Below are 17,426 nucleotides of genomic sequence, written 5' to 3' on the forward strand. Positions count from 1 at the left end.
AGTATATGCAATTTCAGTAGTATGAAAAAATCTAGAGTCATTTTACTGAGCTGCCTTTAGCACTGGCTCACGGATGATATGATTTACAAGATGGGTTCGAAAAAGTCAAAAAGGCTAAACATCACACGGCATCGGACAAACATATCAGAGTCATCCGACTTCAGTTCCAAACACAAGGACCAAAAACATGATGGGATGAGTATTTCTGCCAACCTAAAATATCCCCAAGTCAATATTCTGTACTCCACTTTAACTCCCACTAACATCAACGACTTTATATCGTTTAAGACAATTTCAAAACATGTCTGAACCAGGGCGGCTGCTGATAGTGATCTGTTATTTCTAACATGTGATCAGTCAGAGGGTTTATCTGGAGCTTTTCTATATAGCAAACAAAATCAATAAAATAAAAATACTATCAGCTTCTACGAGATGTCTCAAAAATAGTTTTATTTTATGAACAAAAAAAGGATAGGGGTGGGGGGGGGAAGGCAGCAGCGGCTCAGCATATGATCCCAACAACTGAGATGCTTTACCAAACAATAAAAATCTCATCCTCTAATTCAAATTGTAATTATTAAAAAATGTCCCTTATGAATGTTTTTCTGTGAGATCCATCCAATGTCAACGATTTAACAAACCACGTGTCAAAAAGTGAACATTGGTTGATCTCACAGAACAGGAAATCGATCATAAATCAATATGAAATTTACCACTTGATGATAAATATCCGAACAACCTGTTCAGTGCTGTAGGAACGACAGGAAGTCGTCAATGTCCTGGATCAATGGGCTGAAAATGAAGCTTCGACGGGTGGAGAAAATAGTCAATAATCAATAAATACCTAAGTAATAGTGTCTGCAAATAAAGCTCTGGCCTTAAAAACCTCATTAGTGAAAGATCTGGGGGAGCAGACTACACACAGACAAACACACACTGGAGGTCGGAGGACGGCCGGTGGAATTCTCAAATCAAACATAAGACAACTCTGTTCTTGAAAGGTTTACGGATGATGGCACCACCGGACACAACAGACATCTCTCTAACCAGCACCTCCCTGAGCCATGGCTCTCCTTCCTTTAGCAGACAATACCCCGTAGACTGTTACCTCCTCCTGGTGAACTGTACTCAGATGAACATATTGCACGTACGTACGCACCTACATTATGAGTCTTGCAAAGTAAAAATGCTGCAAAGGATGACAGAAGATTCTGGAGACTATGTTTCGTTAAACAGTGCATGCTACACCGTGATGCAGAGTATGGGAGAGGGAGAGTGGGGGGGGGGGAGGCGACCTGTGTGGTTAAAGGCCAAGAAATACAAAAGACGAAATAAAAAATAAACATTATAATTTGGTTGTTTCTCTTTTCTTATCGTACTGGGGGGGTAAATAAGTGGGTGTACCAATCAGGAAAGGGTGTAAGGGATGTGACTTCATTAGTTCCTCTCATGGACCATGCTTACGAGTCCCTCTCCTCAGCATGGCTCCCGATCGGAGGTGGAAAGATGGATCGCCCCTTTCAGTCGTCTCACGGAGGTGGAGCAGGGGGAAAGCAGGCAGGACCACGGGCCAGGATCGCTGGGGACAGGGGGTTAGTTGAAGCCGGTGTCGGTGTGGTAGGAGTGGTGCCCGTCCGCCGTGAGCTGGGTCGTCTCTGTTGCCGACGGCTGCAGCACTATGGGATCAACGCCAGCCTCTGTTTGACAAAGAGAAACAAACAGTGTGTTTGCGTTAACCCCTCGTCCATCGCTTCCCCCGAACAAATGAAGAAACCGGAGGTGGTTCTGCCTCACCTCTCTCGTCAGACTGCAGCTGGGCCTCCAGGTCCTCTGGGGACACGTAGAACTCCTGGTCCTGGCCCTCCCGAGGCCGGGGTTTACATTTTCCACAGCAGCAGTTGCAGCAGCAGCACAGGCAGCAGCAGAAGTAGCAGCCGGTGGCCAGGCCGCAGAACACGAACAGAGCCTGCAGGAGAGCAGATACATGAGAGGAGGCCGGGACAGGACAATGGGTGTGTGAGGAGAAGATAAGAGAAGCAGGTATGAATGGAAAATGCAAACGCTAAATGCTCGGGGTCTTTCCCCCCCCGCCTCACCTTGGCCCACCAGCTGGAGAGGACGAAGTAGGTGTTAACGTTCTCTTCTCCGAACTGCTCGGCCACATACAGGCCCAGGGAGCCGTACTTGTCGTAAATGTTACGCTTGGTGGGATCGTTGAGAATCGCATGGGCGCTGTTTATCTCCTTGAACTTATCTGCCGCCTCTGGATTGTCGGGATTCTTGTCAGGGTGGAACTTCAGCGCCAGCTTCCTGTGTGGAGGAAAAAACGACAACGGTCATCTGAGGTGAGGCCAGACCTTTCTGTGGCAGTTCATGTGAGGAGGAGGGGGTGGGGGGGGACATCTCACCTGTAAGATCTCTTGATGTCATCGGATGTGGCGATCTTGTCGACTCCCAACACGAGGTAGAGAGAGTCGCCAGCGGTGGACAGAGAGCGTTGCCTCTGGTGTTCAGCCATGATTCTTTAAGTCCACAGACAAAAAAACCTGAAGGGAAACACCTAATATGTCAGAATCACCTGTTTATCATGATATACATCTGTTCAAAAAAATGTATAATGCAGGCCTTTAACTAAAGTGAGGCCTATGTGGCTGCAGGCAACAGCTGCCTCAGCTGGACACATCTGTCCTGTACGTGCACGTATGGAAACATCCTGCGTTGTGTGAAATTTAGTGGAAAAGAAGTTAAAGAGCGGCGACGGGGCAAATCCTGGAATAATCTAATTTCCCCCTGCCCGAGTCTGATTCCCACCGATTTTTTCAGTGTAATTGCACAAACGATGTAAATGATCCTGCAGGATTATTCAGTTACTGACATGTTGGCCGGAGCTGCGTCTGCTGGTGTCAGTAAATCAGCAGCTGACAGTCGGTGCTGCTGCAGGAGAGCGAGGTTTCATCGAACTGATGCTGCAAATGAAAACACACAAACCCACCCTGCTGAATCCCACTGGGTGTCATCTTGACTCAAATGAATGGCCACCGGCGCGTTTGAAGCCCTGCAAAGCGCATTTGAACATTTTCGCCTCAAACTGGCTGTTCTGACGAGAGGGTGTCAAATTTCTGTGTGTTACGAGCCGCATCCCGTGGTAAAGCGTGTATCTATGAAGGATTAGAGTGTGTGGGTTCGATGCTAGCAGCGTAATCTGTGTGCGAGCAGCAGCAGCAGCAGCATCAGCAGCAGCTCGGCTATAGCGCACAGCATCCATGTTGGTTTGCTTCCTGGCCTGGTGTTGATGCAGCCAGGGATGGATCGTCAGCACTAATCTTCAAGGTGAAGGAGCAGCGGCTCGAGGAGGAGAGGGACGCGGACGTGCAGGGGCGCGCTCACCTTTCAGTGTTCTCCGGTGCTCTGTGAGGCCAAAGGATCCCTGCAGCTCGTGGTTTGAGGGGCTGGAGCGTGACTATGGCCGCATAGTACAGAACCTCTGAGGCTTCACACAACCATGGACAGCTGCAGCACGGATCTGACTCCGCCCCCTGCCCAACCCCCACGGAGACCCGACGTGCGCGTGCACAGGCGGACTGCGATGAAGATGATGCTGAAGATGAAGATTAGAAGGGATGATGAGGGGATGATGTTGAGGATGATGAAGGGAATATAAAGATGATGATAAAGATGAAGAAGCTGATGGTGGTGAGGATGATGAGGATGATGAGGATGATGAAGATGATCATAACGACGAAGAAGATGATGATGACGAAGATGATGATGAAGTCAAATTTATTGTAAACTTTGCCATATGTACAGGACATAGACGGGATTGAAATGCTGTTTATCTCTGATCCCCAGTGTAAACATATAGGTGGACAGAACATATGAAGATGAAGATGTAGATGTAGATGAAGATGAAGATGAAGATGTAGATGTAGATGAAGATGAAGATGAAGATGATGAAGATGATGGTGATGATATGCTGGCTCAGCACCAGCCGGCCCGGGAGGACCATCGTCTAAACTCCATAAGCGAGAAGCCCTCTACTTTATGCAACACTTCTGTCAAGTGTGTGTGTTCTGTTACTGGAGTCGCCTGGAGCTCGACAACTCAGCAAGCTAATGGTAAGCAGTATAAGTGTGTGTGTGTGGAAGAGAGACAGGACTGGGTGCTTCCCAGTGATTTTCAGTGGGAGGAACTTCAGCATAAACTTAGGGGAGAAGTTACACTTTGAATACCAGGACCTGTAAAACCAGTTTTCTGAGACTGAACTGACACACAGTAAAAGTTCTTGTGATCTTGTCTTTGCCTTGGCTGCTGTTTTTTATCACAACAGGCCCAATCCTCTGCAGATCGATTGGATTACCTTGCTCATGGCTATTGTTTCCCTCTGTTTCCAGCATTTATGCTAAGCTAGGCTAAAAGCCAGCTGGCCCAGCTGCAGGAGAACTGTATTGATCGTCTTATGCAACTCTCCACAAGTAAGCAATTAGCTTAAGTGAATTTCCCCAAAATGCAAACTAGTCCTTTAAATGTAGGGAGTCCAATCTGTTGAGGTCTTTATTACGTCTGCAAAGACGGTCAAGTTGTCACCTAGAGGTTTGTTTGTTTGTCTGCAGGATCACACTAAACTGAAAGGATTTCAGTTTGACAACTCCGTGTTAGCCCCCACTCAGACTGCAAGGACCCTGTGTCACACTCGATTGTCAACTCTTACTGCCAACATTACTGCAACAACACAATCCTGTAGATTCATGCTGCACAACATCAGAAGAATACGTCCCCTTCTTACTCAAATGGCGGCGCAGGTTCTGGTCCAGGCCCTTGTTATCTCACACCTAGACTAGTGTAACTCCCTCCTGGCTGTTCTACCTGCTAGTGACATCCGACCTCTGCAGCTCATCCAGAATTCAGCACCTTGACAGTTCTGTAACCTACATTCACTCACACCACTCCGCTCCTCCAATCCCTTCACTGGCCACCAGTGGCTGCCTGCATCCGTTTCAAACTCTAGTACTTGCATACGGATGGAGTCCAGTCTAGATCAAGGACATGGTCAAACCTTACACCCCAGCGCGTTCACTCCGCTCTGTATCGGCCAATCGGCTTGCTGCTCCCTCACTGCGAGTTAAACACTCAACAAAATCACCACTGTTTGCTGTCCTGGCTCCTAAATGGTGGAACGAGCTCCCCATCGACATTAGGACAGCAGAAAGTCTACACATCTTCGCCACAAACCAGAAACACATCTCTTCTTTCTATACTTTGAATTAAAACAAAATTAAATATAATAAAACTAGCACTTTAGTAGCACTTAAATGGCACTTACTTACAGCCCTTTGTAGTTTGTTTTTTTAAGGAAATTTAACTTTCTTGATTGAATGCACTCATCAGCTTTCGATAAAAGTGTCAGCTAAATTTAATGTAATGTAATTTTCATAAAGGATTAATCTCTAGTTTTTATTTAATGTAGTGTACTATGTTGCTTTGATCATATGTCATGTCGTTAATGTAAAGCACTTTTAATTGCCTTGTTGTTGAAATGTGATAAACAAATAAATTTGCCTTGCATTACATTTTGGAGAAGATCCAGACAATTGTGTGGTTATTTTCTCTCTTCCTTTATAAAATGACATATATAATTACAACTATCTATGAATAATTAGTGTGCATTATTCATACCCTCCAAACTAACTGCAAACTTGTTCAGTGCAAAATCTATCATCTTTCAATCAATCTATCAATCTATCTATCTATCTATCTATCTATCTATCTTTCATTCTTTCTTTCTAATAAACTAAGAACTGGCGCAGTGTAAAATGCAGATTGTGGCCACACCAAATATTGATTTAATTTATTAACTGCACGTTCCATGGACTAAACTGATAAATAGAAATATTCCTTTTATTATTCTTTAATATTTAACTCCATTCTTCAGTCGTTTAATTGAATCTTATTGACAAATAAAAAACACTAAGTTCCACATTAATTTATTTCACTTCGCTTCCTCGGCAACCGTGACGTCACGCCACCTTAACCCAATCCACGAGCTCGCGGGACGGACGTTAAAGCTCTCGCGAGGTTTCCCCCACGGTAGTTAGCTAGGAGCCGTTAGCCCGGTTCCGTTAGCCTGGATCTGTTACACTGGGTCCGTTAGCCGCCAGTAGCTCGGCTGTGTCCCCGGTGTGGAATCTGACCCTGACCCCCGTGGCAGCACCGAGAACCGGCGCCCCTCCACCGTCTCCCCCCGCCGAGCAGGACGCGCCGTCCCGGGGCCTCTCTGCACGGTGAGTCGAGTCAGTAGTGCCCCCCCCCCCCCCCTTTGCTAACTGACAGGAAATGGGTTTGTTTTGGAAGCGCCGCTGCACGTCCGCATCCTTACTCACAACACACACAAGCATCCGAAACGCGGCACGATTGCACAAACACGGTGCCTGCGGTTGTGTTGTTAATTGTCGTGTGTTAGATGTGTGTGTGTTCCCTGGTTGTCACCTGTGTGTTGCAGGGTTGTAAACCCGGTTGTATCGTCTGTGCTCGTGCAGTTGCAGCCGGTGGCCGAGCGGTGGCAGCCTTGCTCACATTTTGTTTTGGGGGGGGGGGGGGTTCTTTGCTCCTCCAGCGTCCCAATGATGAGTTATGCTGAAAAGACAGAAGACATCACCAGAGAAGAGTGGATGGAGAAACTGAACAACGTGCACATACAGAGGGCGGACATGAACCGGCTCATCATGAACTACCTGGTGACAGGTGAGGGGAGCTGTCAATCAATCAATCAATCAAGTTCTATCTGTACAGGGCTTCCTCTGCCCTTCACCCACAACAAGAGGAAAACTATCAAACACCTTTTTAACATAGATATAAAAACGTAGAAACCTCAGAGAGAATCTGATGTGAGGATTCTTTTCCCAGGTTGGACAGAATTGCAATAGACCCCACATGTAACTGAGAACATCAGCAAAAAGAAGAAGACACAATTTGTAACATAATGAAGACGTGTGTTCCCTCCACATTCTTCCACCACACACAGTACAACGTGCAGCTGTGACTCTCCTGCACATAAAAATAAGATAAGATGCTATTCATTTACTATTTTGCAGAGAAAATAAAGAGAATAAGGAAGGAGGGACAAGGTATATGCAAATCTACATACATATACAGCTAATGTGCAACCATGAACGAGTTGTGCAACATCAGACTGAGGTAGTTATAATGTAATACATGTTGTATAGGGGATAATGAATATTAAGGAATGCAGCAGGGTGAGTCGAGCTCTAGGTGTTGGTTTAGTGTTTGTATTTTTTCTGCGCACAGTAGCTCTTTCTCTGTGTGTTTGCCTACATGGAGTGGAAACGCTTCCTCGACTGCATCACTGAGAACAGGCCCTTGTTTGAGTGGCTGAGCTCTTTCACTGTTTTCCTGGGTTTTGTTCTGCACCGCTCGGTGTGGATGTGCCGGTCAGGGAGCTCGGTGGATTGTGTGCTCAGCTGAACACATCAAAATGCATCATTGCATAAGGCTGCAACTAAGAATTATTACCAATTCATCTGAGATTTATTATCTGGCTTTAAATGACAGAAATCCCTCGTGTTATTTCAGTCAAATCTGTGTATTAGAATGGTGGTTAATAGAGTGGAAACAGTCCCCTTGAGTTAAATAGACACATCCAAACAAACACACTCTGTGATCAGATAATACAAACAAGCACTAAAACCTCAGGTGGATCTTTGTCTGTGGAGATTCTCAGTCATTGAATGTCTTAGTATGTCCAGGTGCTAGAGACCAGGTCAACTGGACTTGGTTGAGTTTCTCGAAGACGTTTCACCTTTTAATTCAAGAGGCTTCTTGAGTTCTAGCTGGCTGCTGGGACTCCCAGGTATTTAACCTGTAGGGTGGTTGAGGTCACCTGAGAGTCGGGCCCCACCGTGCTGTTGGTTTCTGTCGGAGACGTTTTGCAGGTCGTTGAGAGTCGTTGAGTCCCCCCCTCCCCCCAGCCCCCTATAAGTCATGTGTACTGAGGTGTGAATTGTAATTGTACATCAGGTGGATCGTGACCTTTGTCCTGATCTACGCCAGCATTTTATTTCTTGGCCCGGGATCATATTTTTTACCATGGTTCATGTAAATCCGAGTTGTAGTTATTGCCTAATCCTACTGCAAATACAAACATCCTAACCAACACCACACAGAATCATCTGAGCCGATATGAAAAAAAACTTCTTTTATGACCGAAGCATAGGATTCAATACTAGTGGCGTGAAAAGAAAACTTGTCTGTAACTTGAACTCACTGTATCAAACTGGTGCGTCTTAACGCTAATCCGCTTCTATTCTTAACTATCCTGTATGTCTTCGCCCCTGTCTGCGTCTGTTTCACATTCCAGAGGGATTTAAAGAGGCGGCGGAGAAGTTTCGGATGGAGTCCGGTATCGAGCCGAGTGTGGACCTGGACTCTCTGGACGAAAGGATAAAGATCAGAGAGATGATCCTGAAGGGACAGATACAAGAAGCCATCGGACTCATCAACAGCCTTCACCCGGAGCTGCTCGACACCAATCGATACCTGTATTTCCATCTGCAGGTACATGTGCACCAAGCATTGCAACAGCCGTCAGGAGTTCTGATCGTGTTGTGAGATTTATCAGGGTTGAAGTTCAGGATCAGTTGAAGATGTTCTTTCTAGCAGCTGTGAGAAAAAGGCACAGCGACATTATTTAAGTGAAGTGAGCGTCTTTAGGTGTAAACCTTCCATAAGCTGCTATTCTACACCATGAGATTATGTTCCTTGTCATCTTTCCAGGTTAAATAGGACAAAAATTGTAAAACTAGTTTCTTCAACTGTTGCTGTGTGTTCTCTATTCTCCTTGCAGCAGCAACATTTGATTGAGTTAATCAGGCTAAGGGAGACTGAGTCAGCGCTGGAGTTTGCCCAGACACAACTGGCCGAGCAAGGGGAGGAGAGCAGAGAGTGTCTGACAGAGATGGAGAGGACACTCGCCCTTCTGGCTTTTGACAACCCAGAGGATTCGCCCTTCGGAGACCTGCTCAACATGATGCAGCGGCAAAAGGTCAGAACGATTTGTCATATGGTTTCTCTCCAGCCTATGACCCTGTTAGAGTCACTATCTGAGATGTAGGCAGTGCATTTAAGGCATTTTAACAGATCTAGTTCTGTTCATTTGGTCCAAACCAAGTAAAAAAACACTTTCTTTAAATCTCTGTAATATTTCAGTACAAATATCCACATGTTAAACTGTACCGAGCACAGTAAATGTAGAAACACCTGGAACCAGCCTCATGAATTATTGTGGTGTGTGGTTGTATGGCTGCTTTCAGACATGAACTGAACTCCTGAGATCCTCCGATGTTTCTGTGGGCTTTCTCTAGTACTCAGAGAAATACTCTCTAGTATTATTAAGTCCTCTGATGTGGGACCACAGCAGGATCCTCTGCAGGATTCAGCATGAGTATGTGGTGGGGGGGGGGGAGAAACAAACACTTTCAGAGGAATTAATACTTTGCATCTCGTCTCTGCCTAATGCAAAACGACTCACCTGAATCCTCCAGAGGATTTGCCGCTGTTGTATCTGAGCGGAGAATGTCCCGCTGCGTTTTTCATGTGTGAAAGGAAAAGTCCTCCTGAGGACATGATTGAAGACAGTTCATATGAACAGTAAGAACACAGTGAATCTGTATTGTGTGTATATTTCATTTTGACTGCAACACACATCTTGGTGCGCAGGTGTGGAGTGAGGTGAACCAAGCTGTGCTGGACTATGAAAACAGGGAGTCTACGCCCAAGCTGGCGAAACTCCTGAAGCTCCTGCTGTGGGCACAGAACGAGCTCGACCAGAAGAAGGTGAAATATCCCAAAATGACTGACCTCAGCACGGGAACCATCGAGGACCCCAAGTGAACATAACGGAAAACAAACAACCACCTTCCACGTCTCCTTAATTTATAATCAGTCAGTGACTGTGTGACAACCAGGTAACAAATATGTATAAACTAATACTACATTGTTTTTATTTTCCATGTTGCATCCATGAGAAGTTAGACTTATAGACTCATTGTGTAAACTGTAATTTGCTGTATTTGCAAACCGACAGAAATTATCTACTTTAAATAACAATCCTGGATTTTCAGACGGATCTCGGAGACGACAAAATTCAGACTGCTGTTTTTATATGTTGTCTTTCCAAAGCTTAAGTCAGTATTATTATTTATTTCCCCCCCTGCCAATAATTTACCAAGAAAGAGAGAGTTGACGGTGTAAAAGAACAACGTTAATACTTTGGTGGGTGAGGAACCAGAATCCAGGCTGAACTGTAACGATGCAAACTTTGAAACAGCAGATACACAATTAGCCTTTTTAATGAAGACGTGTTTAGACTAAGAAGAAGCGTTCATCTTAACTTAAATTCAAAATCTAAATTTCTTACTTAAAATGTTAATACATTTCAATTAAATGGAAAAAATACGCTTTAGTAATGTAATATAATTTTAATTTATATAATATTTTACAGATTTGTGTTCAGTATAGTGTTTGGCAATTTGCCTTAGCATCGGTCGGTTGCTTCCTACACCTGAGGATCTGATGATTGTATGTGCACAGTGTCGGTGGCGTGAACGACCTCAAAGGAGGTGAAGCAGGTTCTGAGTGACTCTCTTGCTGACCTGAGGCCCTGGGCCTGTCTGAGCGTCCGACACACTTCACCTCCAGCATGCTCCCAATGTCTGAGTTTGGTTTTACATCAGTGGGGTTGAGGTTATGATGTTATTCAAGTTTCAAGCTTCAGCCGGTCTCACTGATGTAAGCAGGGTTCCCACGCTGCGTGAGACAAAGGCCTGCTAAGGAGCTGTCATGTCTGCTCTCTAGTCTTTAAAACTGTCAAACTGAAAATTAGTTGGAGTTTTTGTTAACGATGGTCAGAAATATGGACATTTCTTATCTGCACTGGTTGGTCAAAGAACTTTCTGTCCATTTTGCCACTTTTAAAACCGTTTTTCACTTTATTGCATGCAAGTGTTTTGTTTGTTTGTTTGTTTATTTGCAATGGGGAAAAGGCACTTGTGCTTGTTTACTTTTGTTTATTTGGTTTACTTTTATAAAAAAACAGAGAACAAACTTGCTGCTAGCTGTCCATCCTTTATTTCTTTTAAGGTTGCATTGTCTTTATATATAGAGATATATATATATATATATATATATATTGGATTTGACAAACCCAAAAACCCAGAGAGATCACACCTCTTTTATTATTCAACATTTTTAAGATCAGATTTACAAGTATTGAAATAAACAAAACTTTTGTGAACCATAAAAGAGCTGTCTTTCATTTTGTGAGTTGTGAGTCGTGCGTGAGTGCAAGTTGTAAAGGATCCGACACGTGGCGGTTTCTCCACGTCAAAGCAAAGCCAGGCCAAACGTGCTACTGTCAAACATAGTGAACCAGCCAGTCCTCGTTTGAGCTTTGTTCCAACAAGTTTGACTTGTTTGGCCTGTTCGCCTCAGGAAGTGAAATGTAGCCGGAGTGCTCACACACTCGGTGCCGGGGAGTTGGACGGCTGACACAGAGGAAACTGGTTTTCTCTGAATGGCAGACAAGCACACATCAGGAGACGGCTGGATGGACGTCAGTGAATCTCTGCTGAAACCCAAGATTTGTACAAAAAGCAAATGTAAGGAAGAGGAGCCTGTGAACACCATCCTGTGGCCAAGGTAGGACATTCAAATCAGACTGGGAATCACACGCTACACCTACGTACCACGGAGAGACTCACCTGGGTGGTTTTCTTTTGAGCTAAATGCCATTAAGGTTTTTCTTTAGATGAGACGCAACATGTTGCCTTTATATTGTTAAACACAACGTTTTGTGTATATATAACTTCTAAAAATGATTGAACAATATCTTCAGCTACCTTTGCTATAAATCATTTTACCGATCAGCTTCTCGAGTGTGAATATTCTGGTTATTTTGTCTGCTCGTGATGGAAAACTGAATAGATTTGGGATTTGTTCTTTAAATCAGGAAAACAAACATCACCTTGGGTTGTCAGACGTGTTTTTGACATTTAAAAGCCCAAAGGGTTAATCGGTTGCGTCTCTGTTTACATGAACTCAAACACTGCTTGAACTTAATCAATCTTTTATCAGCGCCGGCGGGGTGACGCCAAGGAGCCACCTCTTTGAACCAGACTGAAATATCTGAACCGCTTGAGGGATTAGTATAAAATCCTTTTCAAATATTAACTCAGTTGATCTCCTGACTTGTGACTAAGAGTTTATTCTCACTTGGCACACGTCACCTTGTGTTTAGTAAAAAGTTCTCATCTTGTCCAGTAGCTTAATGAGGTTTAGGATGGAACACCTGGTGATGGCCTCGAGCTTAAACCACGGCTGAACTCACAGATTTTTACACTATTGACAAAAAGTAGAAACTTTTTTCCTGCTTTGTGTTTGTAGAGTTCTGTTACGAAAATGGACGCTGATGCTGTTTGTTGGCTCCTGCCTCCTGTACTGTGCCAGGATGGCCATGCCGATCTGTGCCGTCTCGATGGCCACCGCTTTCAAATGGAGCAAGATCGACTCGGGACTGGTCCTGGGGGGATTCTTCTGGGGCTACTGCTTCACACAGATCCTGGGGGGACATGCCAGTGACAGGTGAGCAGAGCATGCATTACTCATTTTAATAATTTGTGACCTCTGAGGTGAGCTTAGAGTTTGATGGTTGACCTGTGTGATTGTTGTGGTTTCAGAGTGGGAGGAGAGCGCGTCCTGTTCATCTCGACCGGCCTGTGGGCTCTGATCACTGCCCTCACTCCTCTTCTGGCTCAGCTCAGCTCTCACACCCTCGCTCTCATGACACTGGCCCGATTCCTCATGGGGCTTCTGCAGGGTGAGTACTGCCCCGGTGACCATATGGACAGAAGCGCCTAAAAGAGTCAAAATATGCACGTTCCCTTTGCAATGCACAAAGTGGATAAGAGGATGTATTGCACTCTTAAAAACAGGGAAACTGTTAGACTTCCAGGCTTCCCTTGGAAAAGAGGTCATTGTATCTCAACGGGACCGACCTGGTTAAATAAAGGCAAATAAAAAATAAAAAAGTCTCACTCCTACACTGTAGGAAAAGATGGCCGACATGACAGCTCCACAAAAGTGAAGCCCCAAAACATATTGATCGTCCAATGGTGGCTGGCGACTGTACATGTACACGCTGCCTCCTCCATGTTATTAAATGGGACATGGACCATTTTTTTTATCTCTTATGTTTGTTCAAGTGCAAATGTGTCTGATAAGTTTGTTTGCAATTAGTTATTTAATGCTATAAAGACTTATGATAAGGTTAATTACATCTTCTTCTTTTTTTTTACAGTCTATGGCCTCAGAGTCTTGACCGAGGCAGATGTTTTTAAACTATTGAACAGAGGCTAGCTCCTCCTGTTTGAAGCTAAGCTAAGCGAGTTGGAGCTCATAGATCTTGTGATGTCTTGCAGGTGTGTTCTTTCCGTCTCTGGCCAGCATCTGCTCACAGCGCGTCGTGGAGGCGGACCGAGGCTTTCTAATGAGCACAATGCACAGCGGTAGTTATCTTGGGTATATTGGACACACACACACACACACACACACACACAAACACGAAAAACCGCACATACACACAGGTTTCACTTTTGGGGACCCACTGATCGAAAAATCCAGTATTCAACTTTTTGTCCACAATGGGACAATCCATAAAATAACTGGTCTTTATTATGAAATTTGTCCACAGTTTAGCTATGACAGAAACACACACACACACACACTTCTAAACACAACCTTTGTTTCACTTTGTCGTTGTTCCCTCAGGACATTGCTGGCAGGTGGAATGGGATCCATCATGCTGGACCAGTACGGCTGGCCGAGCATGTTCTACTGTACTGGTTTTCTGTCCTCACTATGGGCATTCCTCGTTTGGCAGTGTTTTTTAAAAGGTACGATAAAACCTTAATATCTACGATGATGCCATTTAGTTTCAGACTGAAATATCTAAAGGACGACTGGACACATTTACATGCAACTTTTTACACACATTAAGGCGGAGGGATCATTCAGGCATGTTTCAAACTGTGTGATGTGAAATCTGTGTCTCAGGTGAAGTTATCCCCAAGCCCCTGGAAGCTCAGTATAGACGGAGTCATCAGACAAAATGGAACCTGTCCCACATGCTGCGTCTGTTTAAGAAGCCTCCTGTCTGGTACAGCTAAAGTTCTTTAATCCTTCACTCTTCACTGACACAGGACCACATGAGTGCTTCAGCCATTTGAACCTCAGGCCTCGCTCTTTCTCTCCGTCTCTCTAAGGTCCATGTTCTTCGCTCACATGTGCGCAGCCAGCACCTCCAACACGTTATTGTCGTGGCTGCCAACGTATTTCAAGGAATCCTTTCCAGATGCCGCAGTATGTTTTCCACACCCTGCATTATGTTATTGTCATTGACATTTTTCGAATTCCATTTGAAAACCAGTGACGTTTATTTCCACACCTTGTCTTGCAGGACTGGGCGTACAATGTAATTCCGTGGCTTGTTGCAATCCCCTCAGCTTTAAGTGGGGCATACATTTCAGACGTCCTCATCAATCAAGGTATTAAATAGCTGTTTGTTTGTTTTTTAATTATGTGTTACAGTTACAATATCCAATAAAAATGTAATATACAATTTGTTTTTAATTTGTTTTCTTCCCCCGGCAGGCTATAGCAGATCATCTGTGAGAAAGATAATGCAGGTACGTTGGGTCAAACACGTGATTGTACTTTTATCCAGAGTTTTCTAGAGTGATAGAAAAGTTTGAGTGCACAGAAAGGTTTGTCCTGACAAGCTATACTTAAAAGTTATGTAATGGAATTTTTTTTGCTCCTGGTGTCAAACATGTGACGACAAGCTTTGGAACTCAGAGGAGAAAGATGCAAATAAACTGTGTTTCACTTGAATACTTCAAGATAAGTTCATCCTTTGATAGAGCCACGACAGCAAGAGTGTCTGTGTCACAGCAGCAATGACGACACCATGAGTGAAACAAAACATAACTATAATTAAACTGACCTCAACAAAACACTGGTTCTGAATAAGAAACTTGAGGTTTTTGTCTGAACTGATCTGATTTAAGATAAGATAAGATGAGACGAGAGATAAGATCAAACTTTCTGGATTCCACACTGAGGAAAGTCACCTGTTACAGAAGAACATGTTTGTTTCATATCCCAGCAAATGTCACATCATCATTTTCATGTACAAATGAAATGCAAATATTATGATCCCTGTCCTGGGCTTTGACTTTTGGTTGTGCTGCACTTTACTAGACCCTCAGGTTATGGACTGTGCCTTTTAATCCCTAAAGTGCATGTCTCTCTCGCTTCCTCCCTCCTCAGTTCTGTGCCATGGGCGGTTCCAGTCTGTTCATTATGCTCCTGACAGGAGAAGCGTTTACCTCATTCACCTCTGCATTGATCTTTGTCTCTGTGGCTGTGGGTTTATCCACCTTCACCAGCTGGTAGGTGAAACAGATCCCGACCCTGTGTGAGAGAAACTGCTGCAACCTCGTAGTCCGACTGAGATCAAATGAATTTACACTCTTAGTAAAGTTCTTCTGGATTTTGATCTAATGATGACATTGTTTTTTCTCTCCTGCAATGTTTTATTACGTATTGTTCAAACTATACACTAATATTAATATACAATATCTGCAATAAATTTATATTAGCTCATATATATCAACACATTTCTGTTGTTTTAAAACATTTTTCCATCAGATCAAAACCAACTCTGTGTCTCTCTCAGTACTTTTCATACCCAACAACTCAATTTGAAATAACTTTACACACATGCATGTTATTCAATGTGCATAAAAAAGAAAGATAGAATAGAAATAACAGCTGGTTGCACAAGTCAGGGATGGGTAGCTTGCTGGACTCACAGTAACCTTCATGGGTTTTTCATAGTTTTGGAAGAGATCTGTGAAGAATAAGTTTCAATTCTCAGGCTTTACATCCGCGGACAGCGCTTTGTGTAAATTGGTAAATGAGATTCATCCTCGTTCAATGTTCTGTAAATGTAGATGTTTCCTGTTTCCTTGTGTTTCAGCGGTGTGTCTGTGAACGTACAGGACCTCACTCCCTCATGTGCTGGTGCTTTCTTTGGTGAGTTTGTAACTGTCGACATTAAAGATTCATAAAACTGTCATAGTCGATTTATTTTAATAGTTTTTGTCATTTTTGTTCCTTGAATCTTTATTCCTTTCCTCCAACAGGTTTTATGAATATGTTGGGTGCTTTTATGGGTACGTATTGAAGATGTGGACCAATTATTTGAAATTTACTGGAAATATAACATTTATCTGCAATGACACACGTTGATTGTTAAAACACCGGCCCTGATTCTAAATGTCTGTTGTCCCTGTGTGTTTCCCAGGACTGGTGCTGGTCTCCTTGTCGGGCTACCTGATCGAGGTCACCCTGTCGTGGGCCTCCGTGTTCTCCCTCATCAGTTTAGTGAACACCACGGGTCTTATGGTCTTCCTGCTATTCGGAGATGCTCGACGTGTTGACCTGGAATATTGCAGCCAGATTTCTGTGATTTGACCCAAACCTCGTGCTGCAAACACTCGACATGTGAGACTCATATTTAAGTCTCAATCCCTTCTGCTGAACCTGCCTGTGGATTTTGCAGAAACGCAGAAACACAGTACAGCCGAGCGTTTATCAGCAAACCTCTTGAGAGTTGGAAATGGGAATCACATTTTCCTGCTGCACAGAACGAGAAGGAAACAGCTCTGGAAAATGAAGGAACATGAATGTTGCAGGCGTGTTTTTGTTCTTTGTGTTTACTGTAATTCTGGATCACCGTCAGTATGAATATTTAACTGTATGAATATTTAATGTAGCGAGTTTGACATCCACATCAAAATGTTTACACCGAAGGTTTTCATGTAAATTCTGAGCTGAGATAGATAACCTTTGGAACCTGCAGGGACATGAATCTGTCGATTGTGTTTAACTTTAACTTTAGTCTCTGGTATATTTTTTTATTCCACTCCAGCCAAGAACTGGTTCAGTAGCTTTGTTGTTGTCTTGATATTTATTTGTATCGCCCCCTGGTGGCTGGCTAGAAAACAGGTCATATACCCGGCCCCCTCCATACTAGTCGATGGGATGTGGACCAGAGGGGTCAAAGTACACATTCAATCCAATGTCTGTCTGGTTTCTGTCATTTTGGTTCTTCTACACAGAAATGATGTGGTTGCTCTGTAGACTTTTTTTAATTGAATCATTTAAACAGAGGGAAGCCGAGAGTCATGTTTACCTCCAATGTTTGTGGTGTTGTGACTTTTCTTTTAAAGTCTGTGAGCTTTTGAAATTCTGTGAGTTTTTGAAAAGTTTTTGAAAAAAATAAAATATATTGA

At 43.8% G+C, this 17,426-nt stretch overlaps 3 protein-coding genes across 4 annotated transcripts; 2 read left to right on the forward strand and 1 right to left on the reverse strand.

Moving 5' to 3' along the window:
* Nucleotides 1-650: 650 nt before the first annotated feature.
* dnajc5aa (DnaJ (Hsp40) homolog, subfamily C, member 5aa) lies at nt 651-6,543 on the reverse strand. 2 transcript variants are annotated; one of them, XM_053425730.1, is made up of 6 exons: nt 6,484-6,524; nt 3,388-3,598; nt 2,409-2,546; nt 2,097-2,310; nt 1,795-1,966; nt 651-1,697 (listed from the first exon to the last, which is right to left on the reverse strand). In XM_053425730.1, exons 3-6 carry the CDS (start codon nt 2,516-2,518, stop codon nt 1,594-1,596), a joined length of 600 nt encoding a protein of 199 aa, XP_053281705.1. In that variant the 5' UTR covers nt 2,519-2,546; nt 3,388-3,598; nt 6,484-6,524; the 3' UTR covers nt 651-1,593. The 2 variants fall into 2 exon arrangements, with proteins under 2 accessions (XP_053281705.1, XP_053281704.1); XM_053425729.1 differs by lacking the exon at nt 3,388-3,598 and having other exon boundaries at nt 6,484-6,543.
* Nucleotides 6,212-11,307, forward strand: LOC128443031 (glucose-induced degradation protein 8-B homolog). Its single transcript, XM_053425724.1, has 5 exons — nt 6,212-6,278; nt 6,611-6,738; nt 8,372-8,568; nt 8,858-9,055; nt 9,730-11,307. Exons 2-5 carry the CDS (start codon nt 6,618-6,620, stop codon nt 9,901-9,903), a joined length of 690 nt encoding a protein of 229 aa, XP_053281699.1. The 5' UTR covers nt 6,212-6,278; nt 6,611-6,617; the 3' UTR covers nt 9,904-11,307.
* A 164-nt stretch (nt 11,308-11,471) lies between these two features.
* Nucleotides 11,472-17,399, forward strand: LOC128443011 (solute carrier family 17 member 9). Its single transcript, XM_053425697.1, has 13 exons — nt 11,472-11,709; nt 12,454-12,651; nt 12,747-12,886; nt 13,488-13,587; nt 13,837-13,961; nt 14,122-14,224; nt 14,331-14,427; nt 14,525-14,612; nt 14,719-14,753; nt 15,397-15,518; nt 16,109-16,164; nt 16,275-16,304; nt 16,436-17,399. The coding sequence occupies exons 1-13, from the start codon at nt 11,585-11,587 to the stop codon at nt 16,603-16,605; spliced, it is 1,389 nt and encodes a 462-aa protein (XP_053281672.1). The 5' UTR covers nt 11,472-11,584; the 3' UTR covers nt 16,606-17,399.
* The last annotated feature ends 27 nt before the right edge of the window (nt 17,400-17,426 follow it).

The sequence above is a fragment of the Pleuronectes platessa genome, chromosome 6 (assembly GCF_947347685.1).
Source record: "Pleuronectes platessa chromosome 6, fPlePla1.1, whole genome shotgun sequence".
Lineage (NCBI taxonomy): Eukaryota > Metazoa > Chordata > Actinopteri > Pleuronectiformes > Pleuronectidae > Pleuronectes > Pleuronectes platessa.

Bases quoted from the DNA above. Each gene is read 5' to 3' on its own strand.
- dnajc5aa (XM_053425729.1), bottom strand. From the start codon at position 2,518: ATGGCTGAACACCAGAGGCAACGCTCTCTGTCCACCGCTGGCGACTCT. The intron at 2,311-2,408 runs GTGAGATGTCCC...TCCTCCACACAG, and splicing joins GACATCAAGAGATCTTACAG to GAAGCTGGCGCTGAAGTTCC. The intron at 1,967-2,096 runs GTGAGGCGGGGG...GCTCTCCTGCAG, and splicing joins TCTCCAGCTGGTGGGCCAAG to GCTCTGTTCGTGTTCTGCGG.
- LOC128443031 (XM_053425724.1), top strand. From the start codon at position 6,618: ATGATGAGTTATGCTGAAAAGACAGAAGACATCACCAGAGAAGAGTGG. The intron at 8,569-8,857 runs GTACATGTGCAC...TTCTCCTTGCAG, and splicing joins ACCTGTATTTCCATCTGCAG to CAGCAACATTTGATTGAGTT. The intron at 9,056-9,729 runs GTCAGAACGATT...CTTGGTGCGCAG, and splicing joins ACATGATGCAGCGGCAAAAG to GTGTGGAGTGAGGTGAACCA.
- LOC128443011 (XM_053425697.1), top strand. From the start codon at position 11,585: ATGGCAGACAAGCACACATCAGGAGACGGCTGGATGGACGTCAGTGAA. The intron at 13,962-14,121 runs GTACGATAAAAC...TCTGTGTCTCAG, and splicing joins TTGGCAGTGTTTTTTAAAAG to GTGAAGTTATCCCCAAGCCC. The intron at 16,165-16,274 runs GTGAGTTTGTAA...TTCCTCCAACAG, and splicing joins ATGTGCTGGTGCTTTCTTTG to GTTTTATGAATATGTTGGGT.